Source organism: Gasterosteus aculeatus, chromosome 4, assembly GCF_964276395.1.
Source record: "Gasterosteus aculeatus chromosome 4, fGasAcu3.hap1.1, whole genome shotgun sequence".
Lineage (NCBI taxonomy): Eukaryota > Metazoa > Chordata > Actinopteri > Perciformes > Gasterosteidae > Gasterosteus > Gasterosteus aculeatus.
The window spans coordinates 172,198-186,476 of NC_135691.1; the positions used below are offsets into that span (position 1 = coordinate 172,198).

The following is a 14,279-nucleotide window of genomic DNA, read 5'->3' on the forward strand; positions in this document are numbered from 1 at the left end:
GGCTCTGTTCCGCCGGAAATCCACAACCATCTCCACTGTCTTTAGAGCGTTGAGCTCCATGTTGTTCTGGCTGCACCACGACACCAGATGGTCAGACTCCCACCTGTAGGTGGACTCGTCCCCACCAGAGATCAGTCCAATGAGGGTGGTGTCATCCACAAACTTCAGGAGCTTGACGGACTGGTGACTGGAGGTGCAGCTGTTGGTGTACAGGGAGAAGAGCAGAGGGACTAGCCGTTCAGAAGACATGACTACAGAAGTCAGGGGGGCGGTTTGAAATCTGAATTACTAAAGTAAGTATAAAGTACAACATTTCTCACCTACATAGCAGCGTAGAAGTATATATCAGAAATATTTAAGTACACACCTACAATCTAATTAATCCCTGTTAAGATATTAACTCTGATGTTAAAGTTAAAGTACTCAGAGTACAACATCGTTACATAAAATACAGGCTGAACTGCTCGTTTACTACAAGCAGATACAACCGATGCATAGAAGTACACTAGATTATAATAACAGGTAGAGTAGAGGGGGGGTGCTGAGAACCACAGGGTTGGTGGTTCGAACCCTGGCTGCTCCTGGTGTGGGGTCCCTGAGCAAGACACCGAAGCCCTAACTGCTCCTGGCAGAACACTACTAGGGTCAAATGCAAATGAAAGTCCGCTTGGATAACAGCATCAGCTGATATGTAATCATGTAATCGCCGTAAATCATCTGTCTGTCCTCAAACCGAACACATTTTCACAATAAAATCATTTGTGTCAAGGAGCGGGCACCAAACAAGTTTCAGAGTAAAAGTCAGAGCGTCCACCTCCACCCTCCATGACATCATGGAGATGAATTATCACTTCACCAGGAACCGTTCATTCAGTATCACTCAACTATACAGCAGGAGAAATGAATAAAACATCAACACCACGGTTAAACTTCTGTGTTTCTCTGTTACCTGATCTGTTGAGCATCAGTGTGGCTCTAACATCTAGCTCCGCCCACTGCTCCACCTGAACAACGGGTATCACTTTCTGCTTCTGGTGCATTCAAGGGCTGTCGGGAATCACACCTCCCATCTCACAACTTCAGGTGTTTCTCTGGTCAGAGACAGAGTATAAAAAGTAAATTAAAATAAAAAACGGACGTGTGACGATCGACTGTGACGTGTGATATGAAAATACAGAATCCCCATTTGCTCTGTTCAAAGCACGGGGATGACTTCAGGGCCCTGAAGGCAGCGTTGTTTTTTACAGGGTGTTACCAAAGATAATCTATTGAGGAGATAGCTCACTCTCATAATTGATCTAAATACAGTTTTTGAGCGACTGAAAGAGAAACGGATTCATGTTAACATCCTTCATACAATATATCAGCTCCAGAACTATTGAACAGCCCAGAACCGATCAATCAATGACGTGGTGCGTTTTATCAACATGGTCTTTCAATCTCCACGTCAAAATAATACAAAGAATCTTGGAACGCTGTACAGCGGTTTGCCTCGTTTAGTCTTCCGATAGTTGGGCGGAGTGAGACCTCATTACCTTCTGACCCATCTGTGTAGTGGTGAGGAGGCAGGAGCAAGAAGTTCACCTGACAGTCCGGAGAAGAGCTGCTGCTGTAAACTCCTGAGCACCTGAACGCCTCTTCCCTCCGTCGCTATTCATATCTTTATTATATTTAAGGATGCCGGTGCAGATCCCGGACGACTCGGACTTCTCCTCCTTTAAGGACCAGTGTCTGAGCCTCGATGGTTGGACCAGCCGCTACAGCAAAGGAGGAGTGACGGTGTGGTGCCGCGAGGAGGAGAGCAGGACCGTGCAGAGGCTGAAGGTGGGTGCTCACACCTGTAGACCACACCGGTTCTGAGGAGGCAACAGCTCCGGTTTGGGATTGTTGGTCGATGGAAACAAACATCATTTTATTTGACTTTATATTTTATGGGTGAAACATGTGCAGATGAATCAATAATTATCATAATTATTAGCTGCAGCCTGAGCATCTCGATATTCCTGTCAACAGAGAGAAACACTTTTTACATTAATCCTTCTTTAATAAAATAAACTCCACATTTAAAAAATAAAGTGACAATATACATTTTAGTAAATCCATCCATCCATCCATCCATTGTCAAACCGCTTATCCTGCACAAAGGGTCGCGGGGGGGCTGGAGTCCATCCCAGCCAACTTCGGGCGATAGACAGGGTACACCCTGGATTGGTCGCCAGCCAATCGCAGGGCAACACAGAAACACACAACCATTCACACTCACATTCACACAACTACGGGCAATTTAAAGTCCCCAATTAACCTGATCCCCAGAGCATGTCTTTGGACTGTGGGAGGAAGCCGGAGAACCCGGAGAGAACCCACGCAGACACGGGGAGAACATGCAGACTCCACACAGAAAGGCCACTGGGCGGAATCGAACCCAGGACCTTCTTGCTGTGAGGCGACAGTGCTAACCACCACGCCACCGTGCCGCCCTCATTTTAGTAAATCCCTTAATAATAATAATAATAATGAATGATAATATACACCAGGTAGTCCTGTAGTTTAGTAGTCCTCCTGTAGATGGTTATCCATAGTCTGAACCATTTATCCATTCATCAAAGTATGTTGGGCTTTTGTCTGGAGCACAACATTGAAATAAAGTACAGGCCAACAGATAACCGTACTCTACACCAGGGGTTCCCAATAGGACAATCGCCATCGACCGGTCCGTCCCAAGTCACGCCGGGTCAATCGACGACAGGAGCTAACAAACAACTTATTAGTTACTTACCAATGAACACATTTAATTAAATTCAAAAGCAACCCTGGCTGACTCCAATCAGGTCCTCGGGAACCTAAAGCAGCTGATGAGCCAGTTGTCCTCATGTGCAAGTCTCTGTCTCTAAATATGCGCTCTCTCCTTAATGCACCATTTGCATGTCTTCTAGTAGCAGCCATTGTTTTAACAGTGTGCATTGCACCACTTCATGCATGCGTTCATATCCTCTCGTGGAATTGCAGACACGTCGATATTGTTCATGTGTCTCAGACGTGCACATCACTCATTCTGAGGACAAATTGTGTTCACATTTATTTATTATTTCCCAACATCACCTGTAAGAATCAACAGCTGTAGAAACGACAGCCGCACATTTCCGCGCTCATTTTGTTCTTCATGCATCTGATCGTTGTCGTGAAAAAGTGCGTTCGCCACTTTTTTGTGCGTACGCACCCTTTGTACATGAGGCCCCAGGTGGCTAGGTGAGGCCTTCTGGGAGCTTTAGTGTGTGTCCATTTTGTCCGTAGTATTAAGACGTTTAAAGCGAATGTAGCCATCATCTATGACCTGGCACCTTGCATGTAGCCTTGTAGCCTCGTAGCCTCTGGTCTCAGCGCTGTGGTGTTGTTGTCACCTTTGCAGCCCTGCAGCTTTGTAGTCTTGTAGCTCTGTAGCCTTATTCCTGCGGCTCTCTAGTCCTTAAGTCCTACAGCTCGCCAGCCTTGTAGCTTTTGTCCTTGTAGCTTTTTGTCCTTGTAGTTTTTTGTCCTTGTAGTTTTTGTCCTTGTAGCTTTTTGTCCTTGTAGTTTTTGTCCTTGTAGCTTTTTGTCCTTGTAGCTTTTTGTCCTTGTAGTTTTTTGTCCTTGTAGCTTTTTGTCCTTGTAGCTTTTTGTCCTTGTAGCTTTTTGTCCTTGTAGTTTTTGTCCTTGTAGCTTTTGTCCTTGTAGCTTTTGTCCTTGTAGCCTTTGTCCTTGTAGCTTTTGTCCTTGTAGCCTTGCGGCCTCGGCTCTCAGCCCTGTAGACCAGCGTTCTCCTTTAGCGGAAAATCAAACCGCTCAATGAAAAACCAAGCGAATGACTGGAAACTTGAGAATGGAGGTGAAGGGGCAGGGACAGAAACCAGTTCACTTTACAGCTCATTTGCTGGTCCAGTGTTCCCGTCACATGTGTTTCCTCCAGACGTGATACGTATATTTACAGATGTAAATTGGATTGAACTGTCACGACCTAAAACAGGAGACGCAGCAAGTTGACCAAAAGGTAGAGTCTTTATTTAGATCTCGGCAGGACAATCCACACACGATAGTGATCAGCTGTGCCAGGAAGGCAGAGCTTCAAACCGGCAACCTTCCATTTAAAGAGACACACTCCCAAATAATACTGCAGGGAACCGTCCCAAGGACCCATTCTCAGATGTGCGATGGAAGAAGTTTGTTATATAGAGAAGATTTACTCCAGTCAGAGTCTGATCTCAGCGCCGTCTAGTGGCCGCGGGTGGAACTGCAGCTTCAGACTCTCCTGTTGGTTAAACCGTTCAATCTGGTCACATGACAATCTGTGATGTCACGCGACGTTCTTTGATGTCACAGAGGACTCTGGATGATTCTACAGGACTCTACAGGATTCTGAAGGATTCAGGGTGATTCTGAATCATTCTGGAGGATCCTGCGGTCTCCCTGACCTCCAGTGACATAAGTCATATTGTTTGTAGGTTCTGGTCCAAGCAAGATAAAATGCTTCTTTGTTTACCCACAAGGGGAATTATTGAACGAGAGGAAATGAATAAGTATGAAGAATAAAGGTTATCAAAGAGATTAATTAAGCCTGGCTTCAGACCAGCAAGTCCTTTTTAATTGACAAATCTTAGTTGTAGAGAAGTACTGCTTATTATAAACATCAGGATTCTTTTCTACTGTGAACATTCTTTACAATATCTTATCTTATAAACATGAGGACCAATGTCATATTCAACCAGGTGTAATCAGCACATTTATTTAATTGATGACTCACTCAGAGTGTGTTTGACCTGAGTAAGTCAGTGTGGACACACACACACACACACACACACACACACACACACCCTGATACAGAAGCACAGCTGATGAGGATGATGCATATTAATTATTCCCAGTCTCTCTTGAGCAGCGAGGCGCTTCTCACACATGTATAATTAAAAGTTTGGAGCCGAAAACGACATCTCAGCCAGGAGAACATCCGTCTCACCTGTAGACGGGATGATGAAGGATTGTGACATCATCACAGACCCCCATGTTGGACCTGGCATCTGGCTGATAGGCGCTGGTTTCATCAAACATTCTGATCTCACTCTTTGGCGTTATAGTGTTTCATCTTCAACAAGTGCACACAGGTTTCGTTCTGTTGACCAACAGCGCTGTGATGGAATGCTTCATCTTCAAAGTCCCGACCCGAACCGCCGCTGCTGAGCCTGTCACATGACAATAATATCATTTAAATCAGAAACATTCAGAGCTTACAAGTTCCTTTTAAAGAAAAACTGCACTAGCAGTTTCCCTCTTCTTCCAGTATTTTAACTTTTCCTAAATGAATTCCTCTTGCACTATGTTGTCTTGTCTGTCTTGTCGTCCATTGTCTTACTGTCTGATGTATGCACCAACTGCCAAGTCACATTCCTTGTTTGTCATATCGTCAAAAACATATTTTGGTGATAAATGTTCCTGATTAGCATTAGGCTAGGCTACAAATGTCTCTTTAGCTTCTCATCTGGCCAACTATGGAACAAAAGTTTTTGTTGTTCTCTTATATGATCAGCTCATAATCTGACATGAAGTCATGTGACTTGATGGACAGCTGACTGCCGTCACTGAAGCAGGGAAGAAAAGCTGCTGCTTAGTGACGGACACAACAGTATGATCAATACTTTATGAATGATTAATAGTTAATTAATGATTAACGCTGCAGCAGAGTTTTGCTGATTGAGTTACACGGAGCGTCACCCCTCAGATTACTGCAGTGGAAAAAGGTGACGTCCTCCAGAGAGACGCCGTCTCACATTGCGTCCTCCATTCTGAGGACAGCTCTTTCTGTCTCTCTCAGTGAGACCTATAAAATATGAATGTAATAAGCATTTATTTTGTGTTTGAATTCCTCTGCACAGTTCTCTGCTGTATGCCGTGCAGAGAGACGGCGAGGTCCTCCTTGTGGCCGTGGCCAGTCAGCGGCGACCGCCAGTAAGTCGTTGGCAAGTTGGGGCAGGCTGAGTGGGCGGAGCCAAGTATTTCCAGAACCGCCGTTTCTTGTATGACAAGTCAGCTGCCGTAAATCAGTTTTTTGATTTTAGTTGAGACACCTGAGCCCCCCTGAGAGCTGCCACTCCCAGACCACCCACCCCACTGGACCTGCCAACGATTTACTGGCCACGGCCACGAGGAGGACCTCGGCCCTGCTGTCGATCTAGCTTTGGTTTCCGGGTCAACGTTTACTTCCAGCACACACATCGACCGGAAGTAAACAAAGTTGCGTTAACTGTGTTCAAATATTTGATCCCATAAATCTCTGCCACATAATCGCATAGATTAACGCGCTGCTTGACAGAAAAATATATTCCCAAACGTTATATGACCTTTCTCTAATTTATTGTTCTGCTTTATGACTCGTTTAATTATTCACTAAAATCTGATGACTAAATTAAGCCTAAATACAGCAGAAATATGAATTGTACCAAAAAGGTGGTGACTGTTCAGCAAAGACTCTAGTATATGTTTTTATACATATACCTGTGTGTGTGTGTGTGTGTGTGTGTGTGTGTGTGTGTGTGCGTGTGTGCGTGCGCATGTATGTGTGTGTGGATATATATATATATATATATATATATATATATATATATATATATAAGGGAGTGATTATTATACACTGTTACAGAGTAATTTATAAACATTTATGGTTGACAAGTAAAACTAACCCAGGACTTTCTGGCCAATTATACAGTAAATATGACACACTTCTTTAATATCTCCTCAAATGTCACCCTGACCACGAGGTATAACTGACTTGATGATGATGATGATGGTCGTGATGATGATGTTCATATGGATGAGAATGAGGATGAGGGTGATTATAGTGATGATGATGATAGTCTTTATAATAGGGATGTTGATGGTGGTTATGATGATGATATGGAGGATGATGATGATGATGTTGATATGGAGGATGATGATGATGATGTTGATATGGAGGATGATGAGGGTGACGATGATGATGTTCATATGGAGGATGATGAGGATGAGGATGATGATGTTGATATGGAGGATGATGATGATGTTCATATGGAGGATGATGAGGATGACGATGATGATGTTGATATGGAGGATGATGATGTTGATATGGAGGATGATGATGAGGATGATGTTGATATGGAGGATGATGATGATGTTCATATGGAGGATGATGAGGATGACGATGATGATGTTCATATGGAGGATGATGATGAGGATGATGTTGATATGGAGGATGATGATGATAATGTTGATATGGAGGATGATGAGGGTGGCGATGATGATGTTCATATGGAGGATGATGATGAGGATGATGGTGACGGTGATGATGGCTCGCTTCAGGGTCATACCATAAAGTCAAATTGTAAATTTGTAAATTGAACTTGCCATTTTCTTGCACTATGTTGTCTTATCTGTCTTGTTGTCCATTGTCTTGTCTGATGTTATGCACCAACCGACCAGTCAAATTCCTTGTATGACAACACGTTTTGGTAATAAATGTACCTGATTCCTGATGATGATGATAGGCATGTTGATGGGGGTGATGATGATGATGACGACGATTGTGATGATGGTGATGGTGATACCTGGAGCTATCTAGTGAACATATTGGTGGACTGTCCCGGTCTCTGTGTCTCAGATGAGGATCATCTGTAAAGACGTTTCTGCCGAGACGCTGTACGATGTCCTCCACGACACCAGTTACCGCAAGAAGTGGGACAGCAACATGATCGAGACGTATGACATCGGGAGGCTGACAGCCAATGCAGATGTGGGATACTACTCCTGTGAGTTTTCTCGGTGATGACCACAGGTCATGGTCTTCTGACATCTCATCATGTATCCTCACCAGTTCTCATGTGTCTTCATGTCTTCTCATGGCTCCTCATGTGTCCTCAAGCCTTCTCACAAGTTCACATGTGTCTTTAAGTCAATTCAATTCAATTTTTCACAATTCATTTTATATTGTCTAGCCCAAAATCACAAATTTCAAATTGGTCTCAGAGGGTTTTGTACACATGCTGTTGCATGTCCTCTGACCTTTGATCCTGTGACCCTAAAAAATGAAGAAACCATAGGGAGAAGGTTGGAGACGGATCCCTCTAACAAATTAACAGAATGCAAAAGATGTCATGTGTACAGAAAAAACAACGTAAAAGATGTACAATACGTTCGATTTATACGACATGAATGATTTAGATTTAGATTGAGAGTAGTATTGGCGACGGTGGCACAATGGAGTAGAGCGGGTCCGCTGGGAACTGCAAAGTTGGCGGTTTGAGCCCTGGCTGCTCCATGTCCCATGTTGAAGTGTCCCTGAGCAAGACACCCAACCCCTAATTGCCCCCCGGGCAAAATGTAAAATCATGGGTTAAAATACAATAGTCGCTTTGGATAAAAGCCATGTAATGTAACGCAGGTATAATGCAGGACCACTGCAAGGACAACCACCATCAGTTAGAACCACCATACAAACCTGTGAGTGGAGAAAGCAAAAAACTCCACGGTAGAAGCTGAATAAATGATGTGCATTATTGAGATGTGAATTCTTTAGAGAAGGAGAGAGGAGCTCGGTGTGTCCTAAGAAATCCCCAGTCTAGGAGTATAGCAGCTTATCTAAGGACTGGTCCAGTCTAAACTGAGCCAGGCTTACAGCTCCTGTAGCTGCGACTACAGTGTGTGAATGTTAGTTACTGATACAGTGGGTGAATGATGTCATGTAGTGTTACAGTCTATATACCGTTTACCATATCCAATGTCCTCTCATGCCTCGTGTCTCCTTACTTATATTTTTGTGTGTCCAAATGTCTCCTCATGTCCCCTCATGTGTCCTCTGAAGGGAAGTGTCCAAGCCCGCTGAAGAACAGAGACTTTGTGACAATGAGATCTTGGCTTCCTCTCGGCAGCGACTACCTGATCATCAACTACTCCGTCAAGCATCCGGTGAGCTCCTACATCCAGATGGTCCTTTTCTTCTTCTCAGACATCCACCCACGGTTCACCGTGTTTTTTACAATCCATATTGTTTAAAAGAATTTCTTGAAATGCTTAAAGTCAATTATGTCCAAACTCATTCAAACAGACATCTCCTTAAACTTCTCCTCCTTCAATTCAATTCAATTCATTTTATTTTGTAGAGCCCAAAATTGCAAATTACAAATTTGCCTCAGAGGGCTTTACAGTCTGTACACATACGACATCCTCTGTCCCGAAACCCACCATCGGCACAGGAAAAACTCCCAAAAAAATGAAAAAAACCCTTCCAAGAGGGAAAAAAAGGGAAGAAACCTCAGTGAGAACGTCAGAGGAGGATCCGTCTCCTGATGGACGACTACAATGATGTCATGTGTACAGAATGAACAATGTATAATACATGAGACTATATGACAGAAATGATTCAAGTAACTGTGAGTAGTAAACCAGACGCACAGCAGGACCACTGCAGGGACCACCACCATAGAACCAACCATAGAACCACCATCACATAGAACCACCATCACATAGAACCACCATCACATAGAACCACCATCCACAGAAGCCTGTGGGGAGGGAGAGCACAGAGACTTTAGGAGAGGGTAATGTTGGTTTATGAGTACAGTAATATGATTAATATCTAAAATAATAATGATGATGATGATAATAATGATGATGATGATGATGGAAGCAGCAGGCGTCAGCAGGGCCACGGCAGGTGTCAGGACCAGGGTCCAGAAGGAACCACGATCTACGGAGACCTGATAGGGGAGAAAGCACAAAAAACTCCCGGAGAGAAGCTGAATTAGTCATGTGCATTAATAAAACGTGAATTATGGTAGAACGAGAGCGTGAGAGAGGAGCTCGGTGTGTCCTAAGAAGTCCCCCGGCAGTCTAAGCCCATAGCAGCTTAACTAAGGGCTGGTCCGGGCTGACCTGAGCCAGCCCTAACTATAGGCAGAATCAAAGAGGAACGTTTTAAGTTTTACTTTAAAAGAGCTAACCGAATCTGCCCCCCGGACTGAAAGTGGAACCTGGTTCCACAAAAGAGGAGCTTGATAACTGAAGGCTCTGGCCCCAGCCTACTTTTTAAAACCATAGGAACAACAAGTAACCAGCATCTATGGAGCACAGCTGCCTTGTAGGGCAATAAGGTGTTACAAGCTCTTTAAGATACGACGGTGCCTCACCACCAAGTGCCTTGTAGGTGAGGAGAAGTACCTTAAAATCTATTCTTGATTCAACAGGGAGCCAGTGCAGAGAAGTTAATACAGGAGTGATATGATCCCTTTTCTTAGTTCTTGTTAATACACGTGCTGCAGCATTCTGAATCAACTGGAGAGGCTTAAGAGATTTACAAGAGCAGCCTGATAACAGAGAATTACAGTAGTCCAGTCTGGAAGTGACAAACGCATGAACAAATTTGTCTGCATCACTTTGAGACAGGAAGTTCTTGATTTTTGATATGTTACGTAGATGAAAATAGGCAGTCCTTGAAGTCTTCTTTATATGCGAGTTGAAGGTCATATCCTGGAACTCCCAGATTCCTGACGGTGCTGCTGGGTACCAGAGCAATTCCATCCATAAAAACTGTATCATGTGACAGCTGGCTTCGAAGGCGCTCTGGGCCTATCAGGATAACTTCCGTTTTTTCTGAGTTTAGCATCAGGAAGTTGCCGGTCATCCAAGTTTTGATGTCTCCAAGACATTCTTGAAGTCTAACTAGCTGGTCCGTCTCTTCTGGTTTGATCGACAGATACAGTTGAGTATCGTCTGCATAACAATGGAAGTTTATGCGGTGTTTCCTGATAAGATCGCCCAAAGGAAGCATATAGAGGGTAAATAAAATCGATCCAAGTACAGAACCTTGTGGGTCTGTAGTTAGCCAACACCTCTGGAGCAAGAGTAGGTTTCTTAAGAAGAGGTTTAATTACAGCTACCTTGTAGGACTGTGGTACATGTCCTGTCAACAAAGACAGATTCATAATATCTAATAAGGATGTGCTAACTAAAGGAAAAACTTCCTTAAGCAGTTTGGTCGGAATCGGATCCAAGAGACAAGTAGAAGATTTAGACTTTGAAAATAAAGAAGTCAGTTGATCAAGGTTGATGGAAGAGAAGGCATCCAAACAGGCATCAGGGCCCACTGCTGCATCCAAGGTTCCTACATCGGAGGACAGGTCGGCACTGGTTGAAGGCAGGAGACCATCAATTTTCTCTTTGATAGTCAGAATCTTATCATTGAAGAAGTTCATGAAGTCGTTACTAGTGAGGTCCAAAGGAATACACGGCTCGACAGAGCTGTGACTCTCTGTCAGTCGGGCTACAGCGCTGAAGAGAAACCTGGAGTTGTTTTTATTTTTCTCTATTAATGAGGAGTAATAAGATGCTCTTGCGTTACGGAGAGCCTTCTTATACGTTTTAAGGCTGTCTTGCCAAACTAGCCTAGATCCTCCTGATTTGGTGGAACGCCATAATCGTTCAAGTTTCTGCACAGTTTGCTTTAGGCTCCGTGTTTGAGGGTTATACCACGGTGCAGACTTCCTTCTTGTTGCTATTCTTCTTTCCAGAGGAGCAATAGCGTCCAGCGCCACTCTCAAAGAGCCTGTAGCAGCATCAACAAGATGATCCATCTGGGACGGACTGAGGTTCTCACAGGAGTCTTCTTGTATCTTGAGGCAGGGCACTGAACTTAGAGCAGAAGGAATGGCTTCTTTAAATGAGGCTACAGCGGTATCCGGTAAGCGTCGGCTGTAGAAACCTTTGGCAGGAGGAGGTGGTTCCGATAGTAGAAATTCAAAGGTTATCAGACAATGGTCCGACAGGAGAGGGTTCTGTGGAAACATTGTTAAATGTTCAATCCCAATCCCATACACAAGAACCAAGTCGAGAGTGTGGTTAAAACAGTGAGTTGGTTTATTTACACACTGACAGAAACCAATTGAATCTAACAATGAAAGAAATGCAGTACTAAGGCTGTCGTTGTCCACATCCACAGTTTTGGGGAATATGAGTATTAACATGACTCGGAGGAGTCGCTTCATTTAAACAGAAATATTCCCCATTCAACAACCACGTTTCAGTAAGACAAAATACATCAACATGGTGATCTGATATTAGTTCATTTACCAAAACAGCTTTAGATGACAGAGATCTGATATTCAAAAGACCCCCTTTAATTCTCCTATTTTGTTGCACTATTGCATTATTAGTTTTAACTTTAATTAAGTTATTTACTACAACTCCTGGGTTGTTTACCTTTAACTTAGATAAGTGTGTCCGTGGGGCAGACAAGGTCTCTATAGGGTTCATTTTGCTGAGTGACTGCGACTCTGCTCCCTGGTCTGAACTCTGGGTCATGGATCAAGTCCACTGAGAAACTGGGTCAGGTTCTTAGAAAGAAGTTCAGCTCCATCCAAAGTGGGATGGATGCCGTCCCTCCTAATCAGACCAGGCTCTCCTCAAAACGTCTTCCAGTGATCAACGAAGCCCACATTATTTACTGGGCACCACCTCGACAACCAGCGGCGGAATGACGACATGCGGCTGTACATGACGTCACGGGTCCAGTTTGGGAGGGCCAGAGAAAACTACGGTGTCCGACATTGTTTTAGCGTATGTACACACCGATTACACATTAACTTTAGTGACCTCCGAGCAACGTAATCGGGAATCATTGCCGCCGACATGTATTACAATCTTACTGTATTTACGTTTATCCTTAGCCAGCAGTTTAAGATAAGACTCAATGTCGCCCGCTCTGGCCCCCGGTATACACGTAACTATGGTCCTTCAGCTTTGTTCTCCATATGTGGGATTATCCTGACTTGTTTAGCAGATGTTTCCTGATGTTTAAAGATGGAGTCTAGAGAATGTGAGCTGGCACATAAAAGTTCTCCTCCCGGTGTCTCCTCAGCAACACCCGCCCAAGAAGGACTACGTTCGAGCCGTGTCCCTGCAGACTGGATACCTGATCCAGCCTAACGGAACTGGCTGCTCCACCCTCTACTACCTGACCCAGATGGACCCACGAGGTGCTGTGTTATGATATCAATGGGCCTTTTCTTGTCCCTCAAGCTGTCCTTAAAAGTCCTAACGCTCCCGGAATGTCCTCACCTTCTAAAACAGTCCATAAATCTTAAAAAGAGAAATTTGTTGATGTGGTTGTTTTTTTTCGAGAGGACCCATGTGTCCTCACAGAGACAGGAGGCTCTGTAACGTCCCCTGTTGTGCATTCTGTCTGCAGGTTCGTTACCGATGTGGGTGGTGAACCGTGTCTCTCAGTTTGTGGCTCCAAAGGTAAAAGTCTTCTCATAAGTAAAAAGTATCACCCTATGAATATGACTACAAACGGAGGCCACCTCGCCCATCCAGGCCATGAGGAAGATCTACAAGGCGTCTCTGAAGTACCCGGACTGGAAGAGGAAGCACGACCCGGGTTACAAGCCCTGGACCTTCCCGGAACAGAACCAGCTGCCCTGCGTCAGCCTCCAGGACCTGAGCCTCCAGAGGGCCGACTCCCTGGAGAACATCGACGAGAGTGGCCTGAGCGAGGACAGGATGCACAACAGCGAGGACGAGGAGACCTGAGGGACTCAAACGTCTTATTTGTCTTCTGTGGTTCTACGGCCACATGCTCGGTGTTACCCCCATTACTGCAGATTAATAAAGACACCAAGTGAAACAGAGATGATTTCATGAGTCCTACGTTTATTGGTTATGAAATGTGACCAAGACTAAAGTAAAGGACAAAGAGCCAAACAAAGATAATTCATGATTTCCTCCCGTTGGATCACACACATGTTCAGGGGTCGTGTCCACAATCCAACTCCACAACTTGTGGAAGCGCTTATACCTGTCCTCCTCTGTAGCTATACTAACATCACAAAACCACACATGTTCAGAGTGATATGATTATTCTTTATATAGATACATTGGGTACCATACAACAAAGATTTAGCCCAAGTCTTTGTGTGTAGTTCTTGTATTCGTAAGTATATAATATATATATATATATATATATATATATATATATATATATATATATATATATATATATATACATATATGCAATCAGTGCACTCACAGTTTTTGTAGGCTCTGGTACTTGAAGAATGTGTTTGCTTTCAGTTTCTGAAGATGGTTCCTTTGCAGTGACCTGAAGGGTGGAAATATATATATATATATATATATATATATATATATATATATATATATATATATATATATATATATATATATAAAGGAGGGGAGGCGGCTGCTGAGAGCGTAATGAGGACGCTTCTTGT

At 43.8% G+C, this 14,279-nt stretch overlaps 1 protein-coding gene across 1 annotated transcript; it reads left to right on the forward strand.

Moving 5' to 3' along the window:
* Nucleotides 1–1,556: 1,556 nt before the first annotated feature.
* On the forward strand, nucleotides 1,557–13,679 carry stard15 (StAR-related lipid transfer (START) domain containing 15). The gene is made up of 6 exons (XM_040175635.2): nucleotides 1,557–1,824; nucleotides 7,658–7,805; nucleotides 8,858–8,961; nucleotides 12,908–13,025; nucleotides 13,238–13,290; nucleotides 13,366–13,679. Exons 1-6 carry the CDS (start codon nucleotides 1,678–1,680, stop codon nucleotides 13,579–13,581), a joined length of 786 nt encoding a protein of 261 aa, XP_040031569.2. The 5' UTR covers nucleotides 1,557–1,677; the 3' UTR covers nucleotides 13,582–13,679.
* The last annotated feature ends 600 nt before the right edge of the window (nucleotides 13,680–14,279 follow it).